This window comes from Melanostigma gelatinosum (genome assembly GCF_949748355.1).
Source record: "Melanostigma gelatinosum genome assembly, chromosome: 12".
NCBI classification, from domain to species: domain Eukaryota; kingdom Metazoa; phylum Chordata; class Actinopteri; order Perciformes; family Zoarcidae; genus Melanostigma; species Melanostigma gelatinosum.
Genome location: NC_136645.1, coordinates 10,470,017 through 10,479,080, shown reverse-complemented (window position 1 = coordinate 10,479,080; position 9,064 = coordinate 10,470,017). Strand labels below are relative to the sequence as shown.

General features: G+C 45.6%; 1 protein-coding gene across 2 annotated transcripts in view; it reads left to right on the top strand.

The window, feature by feature from the left end:
- Positions 1 to 2,067: 2,067 nt before the first annotated feature.
- Positions 2,068 to 9,064, top strand: part of dlg5a (discs, large homolog 5a) — a 30,740-nt gene continuing 23,743 nt past the window's right edge. For both annotated transcript variants that reach the window (XM_079280564.1, XM_079280563.1), the window contains exon 1: positions 2,068 to 2,736. In XM_079280564.1, the coding sequence (XP_079136690.1) occupies positions 2,427 to 2,736 (310 nt within the window). In that variant the 5' untranslated portion in view covers positions 2,068 to 2,426. The remainder of the gene's footprint in view (positions 2,737 to 9,064) is intronic.

Sequence of the window (9,064 nt, the reverse complement as noted above, 5' to 3'; positions counted from 1 at the left end):
CGTGGCGGAGCCTTAGACCCAGAGCCAAGTCTGGCAGTTCACATGGAGATCTGAATCTCTCTCGAGCCCACACTGTTGCTTTTAGCAAGACATCTCAATCTGTATAACAGGAAACCCAAAAGGTATGGCAACCAATCCTGGAGCTATTTAATAATGTCTTCACTGCAAAAAATATAAGTTAATAGCTGTAACTGATCAAAATAACAGAAATACTGTAAAATCTTTATTTTGTTTATTTAGGCTATTTTATTTCATCATCTAAGGTTTATTCCGTATGTGTGTTCTATCAAATTTTTTTTTAAATTATTATTATTATTTATTCATTACATTTATTATTCTGGAATGTTGTCCAGTCTTCCAGGGGGGTGTAAAAATAAATAAAATAGATTATACCGTGTTGAGGATGATTATAGATGCAGTAAATAAAAGTGTTTCAAAAGCTCCCCGTGAGCTAGAGCTCTATTCAGAGAAGCATTAAAAACAAATCTGCAACATTTTCAGTTTCAGTCAATTTCACCAAGATAAATGATGCTGGCAGTCTCCTCAATAAAACATAAAGCTGTATTTAGCCTGATCCGGGCTGTTTGACAAACAGATCTGTTTAATAACATTCCAGTAAAGTATCAGACAGAAACAGCACCCCTGTTGTCTAAATAATAAACTAATTCATACCCCCAAGATGAAAAGCACCAGGCTGTCTCCTCTATTCAAATGTGTGTCCCCAGAAATAGGATGCAGACACAAGCGTCCAATCTGTGTCAGCAGTGGGGACCTGCTTCCCTTTGATATGAATGAATTGTAATTAATTTTTCATCTAAAGGGACAGCACATGATTCCACAGGCTATGGAGCCAGCATGTCAGAGATGGAGAGAGAGAGAGAGGGGGAGAGAGAGAGTTGTAGATGTCACAATGAGATTCAGTGCATGCATGAATAAGGTCATGCTTTGAGAGGTATGCCTGCAGACGCCTGCCTCTGTGCCAACAATCTTTATTCAGACTGGAAGCTGAATGCATCCGTCATCATCGTATTATATTCCACAAATCCTGCTCAAATACACATTTTCATTTGTCCTCCTCACACATTGCTTGTTCACATGGCTCACTCTCTTCTATCTAATCCAGCACACGGATAAAGTACACTGAGATTGGTTGCAATGCAGCTCTGGTTGGAGAAACATGCAGCAGTCTGCGGCTACATCAAGTATTATGCAAGGACTGAATATAATTCTTGTATCTTTATTACTGCATTAGCATTTTTCCTAAAACGATATATGATGTAGTCAGTGAGGGTTGATTGGATGTGTCCGTGTTAAATCAAAGGATTATGACGAAAGGATCACTATTCCTTGGTTCATCTTTTTTTATGTTGTATATTCATCTCTGTGGTGATAGTGAGTTGCATCACACTGCATTTACAGAAAGATAACAACAGATAACCATGGTGGAAGAAGTATTCAGACCCTTTAGTAAAATAAGAAATGCATAAAGACATAAATAAGCCATTAAGAGTAAAAGTCCTGCATCGAAAATGCAAAATATATATAAAGTATAAAAATAGATGGTCGTGTGAGATCCTGTACTATTATACATTATTTTGGATAATTAATACTGTTTTCCATCATGTGTATGTAATAGAGTAAGTTAACTGTAAAATCGATGAAATCAAAAATATATTGGTATAAATATCTCAAATATGAATAAATGGGACATTACCACTGCAGACAACGGAAATATGTGAGCATGTTTCTAAATATAAATGGTTGCTTTACTGGATGAGGTAACAGTTCACACACCTGTACCACTATATTTCTGATAAATCTCTATTTTCATGCAAATCTTCTCCATTCTCATTTTTTTTTTTCGCCTAGGATTTTCGACGTACTACGGGTGTAACGTGTACGCCCATTGATTAAATGGGTGTGTTTTTTGTGAAAGCCCCGCCCCGTCTCGCCTTATATGGTCATAGAACTGCGCGTTGATTGACAGCGGGCAGCAGCTGCTGAGTTGCTCAGACATGGCGGAGGATACAGTGTAACTGGGGGAATCATCGGCGGAGTTACGTGAGTTTTCCCCAGCAGTGGAGTCGTCAGCGGGCACCTTAAAGCATACACAAGAGAGAGGAGGATGTGTTCGGCTCGAGCGTGCTCTGCGAGGAAGCCCAAAACGACCTGAACTGCCACACGCGAGTAAGATGGGAACATGTATCGCTGTTTAGTGCAGTCAACAGCCCTGGGCAACAAATATGGCTTCTTGTGCCTTTTTCGATATGCTATAAAAATCGATCTCCCGTGCAACCTAATGCCGTGGTGGCTCCGGAGTTAGAGTCCAACAGTCGCTCGGTACTTTCGATCGGTGCGGATATTCCATCCGCTCGGGCCGTCTGGGGGTTAGCTGGTGGAAGCTACGGAACTACCAGCGGATAGCCATGGAGCCAAAGCACAAAGAGTTGCTCGACCAGTGCCACCAGAACTTATTGGAGTCCATAACCGACGCGGACCGAGTGATCGAGCTGCTGATAGTTTCCGGCACCTTGAGCCAACTCGACAGGTTCGAGCTGGACCAGAACTGCTCGTCCAGCGCCGAGAAAGTGGACCACCTCTTGAAGATGCTGATGAACAAGGAGAGCGACCATTTCCTCGACCTGTGTGTGGCCCTGGAGAAGGCATACCCTGACCTGTACGCTGCCCTGTTCAGCGGCAGCAACAACGGCGGGGGACCCGTGGACCACTCCACCGGTAAGAACCTCGAGCACGAGCCGCTCTCGAGCAGGCTTTCACTTTGAAGCTAAAAAAAAAAGAAGCAAGGGGGGAAAAAACGAGTGCACCAGCCTCTGCGTAGACCTAGCCGCGAGAAGGCTCACAATCTGGGTGGTCTGGTGCAAGGAGCCCGTGTGGGGACAACTGCACAACAGCTCGGAGCTTGATTAGTTATGAACCAAAATCTGTATGAAATGGTAAAAAAGGTTCACGTGAAGGTTTGCAAAGGGGCTCCGTTCCTTCCAACAACGTTCCACATTTGTAAGTGTTGAGTGGAGCACTATACGCTCCATTGAATGTGCCCATCATGATGCACTGTATCTGTTTTAAACTTAATATTCACTGTGGCCTGCAGGTCTATTGCACGGGCTCGTGGTTATTTCTGCCAAGGACTATTTTATTATTATTATTATTATTATTATTATTATTATTATTATTATTATTATTATCAGCCATGCTGCAACACACAGATTACAAAAAGGCCGGGTATGGTAAATGCATTCTGTCATATTTGTTCATTATTAATGGGCGAGAACCCCAGGATTGAGCAACACTAACTCCAATGTGTTACCAGTGGGCATGATGGGGTTATGGTACATTACGTAACCTGTTTCCATGGCAACGGTTGTACCACTGACATGTTGGTCCATATCGCCCTGTGTGTGTGTGTGTGTGTGTGTGTGTGTGTGTGTGTGCGCAGCCTGCTCATGCATGCATACAAACCTAAAGCATGGTTTGGATCAGTCCGCCTCCCCGTTTTGGAGAGCGAACTACTATTTGTATTTAACCAGATGTGTCCTCACAGATGTGTCCTCACAAATGTGTCCTCACAGATGTGTCCTCTGTTTCGGTGGTTGTTGTTGTTGTTGTTGCACAGAGACAAAAGGAAACCAAGTGTAAAAGCCTTGTCTAGTTGTGCCTGCTATGCTCTGTGTGATGACTGAAGCCAGTGGCTGACGCCAGTGTTTTGTGCCCCGAGGGTCCGACTGCAGGGTGAGCCTTGAGATCCAAAAGTAGGGAGGAGATGCAGAGTAATGCTCCTCGTGTAAAAACAACCATGTCGGCTGTGTTGCAGATCCTTTTTGAAGCTTTATTTCAAAGAGACGTGTCTGTGTTGTGATCGATATAGTTCACAGCTGCCAAGTTGTAGCGTGTTTTTCTATCTGCTACCATCAAGCAGACCGTATCGGGTAATGCTGAGTTGGTGTCTCGCTGCTCTGCTGACTGGATCTCCAATGCTCCCTTAAGCTTTATTACTTCCTTGTATTGACTGCGCTGCTGCAGAATAACACTCCGCCATATTATACACTGACAGTTGTTTACCTGGGAGCAGCTGGACTTGACAATGTGGATTTGGGCTTTTCTTCACACACACTTATTTATTTTTTTTGTAACAGACTGCAGCACCAGGCTGCTGAGTTGACCTGCCCAGTACTAGGAGAGAGTGAGTCTGGCAAGGCAGCCTGTGGTTATTCAACAGAGGATTAGGCCTCGCGCTCCTCTCTCTGGTGTCACCTCTCCCTGTGTGACACTCTTTATCGCACATACCCGCCGCGCTTGTGGCCTCTTCTGTGTTGACTGAAGTGTTGTGCTTTTCATTATCTTTAACGTAAGTCATTCGGCTGACGCGATTAACGTGTTTCAGCCGCACTTGCGAGAGAAAACCGATGACAAGCCGCTCCACGGAGTACTACCTCTGGGGCAAAGAGGCTGGTAGATGCAGCTCAGAGGGATGAACTCTGGAGAGTTTGTCTGCGAACACCCGCGGGCCGTGTGAAGATGGGGGGGGGGGGGGATAGGAGTGTTGATGAGTTGTGAGTCTTGCTGATGGCAACCTGCTCTCAACTCATCCTCGTCTAATGCTGCCTGCCTGCTCTTGTTCTCAGATGCGCCTCCTTTGCCAGCTGAGCCTCCGAACACGCACATGTTACACGCACATGTTATGAAATCATCCAAACTCCAGAAACATCCCCCCCCCCCCCCCCCAAAGGAAAAGTGTACAGATGGTCAATTGTTGGAAGCTCAGGCTCTGTAAATTATTAGTGTGTTTGCTGGCAAATTCCAACCCATTCGCTGCGGAGAACCCACGAACAAATCATTCATTATTGAGCCTGTGTTGTGCATCTATGCGAATGTGTTTTTAATTATCCAACTCCGATCATTCTCTCAGAATGTGGAGTCTAACTGAAGCAATGTTGCAGAGCATGTTCCTGTGCTCTCAAACCGGATTTCATTCATTGCATGAATCCGAGCGGCTGACATCGAGCTGATTTCACGCCTGAATCCGAGGTGTGCTCATTCCCTACTTTCCCTACATGAGCAGTATTCTACCTGGAGGAATAGCACAGTAGTGGTAGAGCTGTACCTGTAATCCCCCCAACACTCTTTTCAGAGGCCTGTTACAGTGATTTAAAGTCACTGCGACTGGAGGGCAACGCAATTCTCCCTGACACGATGCAGCGTCCACAATCTTCTTCTTCTGCTGTCTCTTTGGCTTTATTCTCTCGTGGTCCGTCTCGGTTTTCACGTTCCCGTTGCTTTTTGTCTTTTCTCTGACTCACCGGCGTCCATCCCCTTTTTTTTTAACTTTCTCTCTCTTTTTCTCTCTGACTCATTATGTTTCTCTCCCCCCACTGAGTGGTTTTGTTCCTCCACACACTTAAACAGAGAGAGGGACATGCCAGAGAGACAGAGGAGGGTGATAGAAAGAGGGAGCAAGAGAGAGGGGGACAACAGGCCTTTTGTTGAGCAGGCCCAAAGTGCCCAGTCAGCAGCTTGTTCTGTGTACAGCAGCCTGGGACATAGGCCTGTGTGTGTGTGTGGGGGGGGGGGGGGCTGCTCTCCTCTCTGTCAACCAGTTTCTGTCCCACTCCATAAACCACAGTGGACAGACGGGATGAATTAAGACCCTGACGTTCTCGTCATGTCCGCCACTCTTAAATATCTCCCATGGGCCACCTGGCCTCACTTTCTCTCGGTGTCTGTCACCCAGTGACGCACACAGTCACTCACCTCATCACCCCTCTCTCTCTCTCTCTCTCTCTCTCTCTCTCTCTCGCTCTCTCTTTGTACGTCTAGTCTGACTTTGTTTCCCTTTCTCGCCGCGTTCTTCTCTGTGCGTAGAGAGGAAGTCGTCGATTTCATCCGCCGTCAAACCGATGTCTTCTGCCGAGGCGCTCTTGAGCAGATCACACTTTCTTTATGAGTTGTCGTTCCGAGTTTAATTACGCCGCAGTGTCTCTGTGCAACCTGCAGCAATGCAGGCTTCAGTTGAAATGGGTTAGCATGTGATTTAAGCCAATAGTGTGCTGCTGAGGTAACGCTGGAACGATCGGTAAATTATCGATCAACAGTCAAATTAATATAAGGTATTAGAAATGCAGTGTATTCATCTTTGTTGCTCAATAGATTCATCTCATCGAGTGCTTTGACTCGGTCATTGGTGTTATTGTTCTCTTCTGCTGTTCTCTAACACAGCATGCTTTTAGTGTAGAATATGTATATTTTATACTTCAGCATTAATATCTGGTGACAGGTTTTGTCTCTACTCTGAATATGCGACGCACACATGTTCCTCCGCTTTCTAATTACCCCACAGGGTAGAGGAATGTTTACCAGTGCTATGAAGTCATGGAAATAAACACCCTTTTTCTTTCCATGTCTTACCCCCCCCCCCCCCCCACACACACACACACACACCTCCAGCAGGCCTTTTCTGTAGCGGTTTCGTGCTGTGTTCTGCCGTCTTCTCTGTATATCCCTCCTCTCCTCCCGTTATGGTGCCCTACCTTTCTCTACCACTCGTCTCTCCATCTGTTTAATTCTCCGCCTCTTTATCTCTCCTCTCTGCACCTTCAGTCATTTGTCCTCCAAATCTCTGTTCAGGAGAGGCCACCTGATGCCTGCTCAAATTCAACCTTTAATCCCCAACAAATGATAGTGATGACGACAGTTGTTGCATTTGGTACCGCCGCGTTTCATTTTTTTTAATCTTCTGGAATGCGTGCTTCCTGTCTGCTAGGTGGATTTGAAGCATCTGTGTGATTCACTTGTCAGAAATACGATTATGTCCATAATATTCCCTTCTCTTGGTGACCTTTTTAAAGAAAACTATTATAGTGCAGTTTAATCACTGAATTATCTCAACACACTATGAAAGTGCTGTCTGAAGCAAGATGGCCTCCTCTGTGATTAAACATGATAGGAATGTCACAAAGATTGCCCAAATTCCAGCAGTGGGTTTATTCCACACAGACGGGCGTTTTGACTCGTATTAGCACTCGCTACAGTTGGTAGCCGAGCGTTTGGAGGACGTGTTGCAGACATCTTTTTTTGCTTTTGACCCAACCCGTGGCACAGGCCAGCTGTTCAAAACCAAATGTCTGCTGAGGCAGGACTCTTTGCAGAGAGAGAAAACCCATTACGGCGTGCTGATAATAGGCCGGGCTGGATTGCACTCGAGGGGGCTACGGACCTTCTTCTCCACATCTCCTTGTTTTCCATGCACCTCACGTCCCAGAGTGTTCACGCATCCCAAACAACTACAAGGCTGCGTCTGCATCTTGCATTTCAATCTACATTACAACAGACTTTATTTTGAGACGTGACACGGGGCAGACTTGGACCTATGAGTAAAACAAAAAAAGGTGGGTGGGTTTGACCAAAAGACATGGAGCTGTGAGTCAGGCGATGTGCGTGCGGCGGAGTAATCCTGCCTCATGGAGTCATCCTGCTGGATGTCCTCGTGTTTATGCGTAGTGTAGACTCCTTAAATCAGATGATAAATCATTTACCCCTTCACTGGCTCATTGCCCGGAGTCTTGGCCCATGGTGTCATTGCCTGCCCCAGAAGAGACTCACTACATGGACGTCCCAGATTATAGGGAGGAAATTAAAGTTGTGTTTTGTTTTTTTCAGAAGATATTCTATATATCTGTCTTTAATGTTCTTTAGTGTTGAGGCTTGTCCACACGTTACGATGAAGCGGCAGCGTAGTCTCATCGCGATGATGACGATACAAGTTTTAGTTTTTTTTTTCGGGAGACTGCTCTCATTGTCCGATAAGAGACTGTTCCGGAACTGATAAATATTTGTCGTCTCAACCCGCCCAGACTTTGCATCTCTCTTTTGATACGGCTCTCCTCCTGCAACAGCCTTCCCAACTCTCATTCCTTCTTTTCCGCCACGCTGCAGAATTGACTATTCCTCCCATCCAGCCTCACCATGGCAACGTGTGTCATCTTGCTTTATGTGCTGGAGAACATAATCTGGTTGTCTGAAGCAACTGTTGGTTGCTGAGCACATCACATGATGGGGGGGGCTGGAACCCCTTAGGTAGGGCGAGGTCCCCTGACCTATTTAAATCACAGTGACGGGCCTTTGTTACTGTGGCCTCAGGTCCTCCACTGGAATATGTTTCACCTTTTTTAAGAGTGCATAGAGTCGGTATGCTCACTCCCCATTATTACATTCATGTCTAATTGCTCCTCATGAAATCGGTCCTGATGTGTTTAGACTTTCACGTGAGAGTTGGGTGTGATTTCTCAGGAGTGATCTGTCCCGTCTGACTGCCTTTTGGCAGAGACCAGTGGAGTACCCCTCCTGTAGATGATCAGATCCATGCTGCCCTAATGGATGCCTGCTTTATTGACGCAGCGAACCGGTTTACAAATGATCGGCCTCACCGATTGTGGCCGGTGCTAATTGCTATCGATGATTAAAAGTCTGTTGGAAAAAGGGCTAATGCCGCTGACCCATCGACCGACAGATAGCTGGCTTGTATCTTACATGCAAATCTATGCGGCGGTTTTGTTAATCAAGCCCGCGACACTGATCCAAATGTGGGAATGTTGGTGCACATATTTAACCTCTCAGCCAAATCAGATGGTGAGATAGCGAGGATTGACCAAGAATGGACCCGTTCGTGGGAGTTATCGCTCTCTCTTGATTGGTGATTGTCCTCTGTGGTAGAGATTACTCAGATTTTAATTTATCTGAGTGTTTTGGTTTCTAAATCACAAAATACAGCATTCAGGAAGCTACATTTTACAGCTTTTTTCTGGCACAGGAGCTTTGCTGAAAAAAGGACTTAATCCTACAGCTGAGATGGCATAATACCTCTCAGCGGCTCACTTCTTTAACCGAGAGACGTCGGCAGTCAGATGCTGCGTTCAGAGAGTCAGCTTTTTGCCGTGGAAATGAGCGTGAACCTTAGCTGTGTTGACTGTAGAGGACTAATGCTGTGAGTGGTTCCCATCACGTCTGATGGAACAATATGAAATCAAAGCTCCGAGCCCTTCGCAGAGTA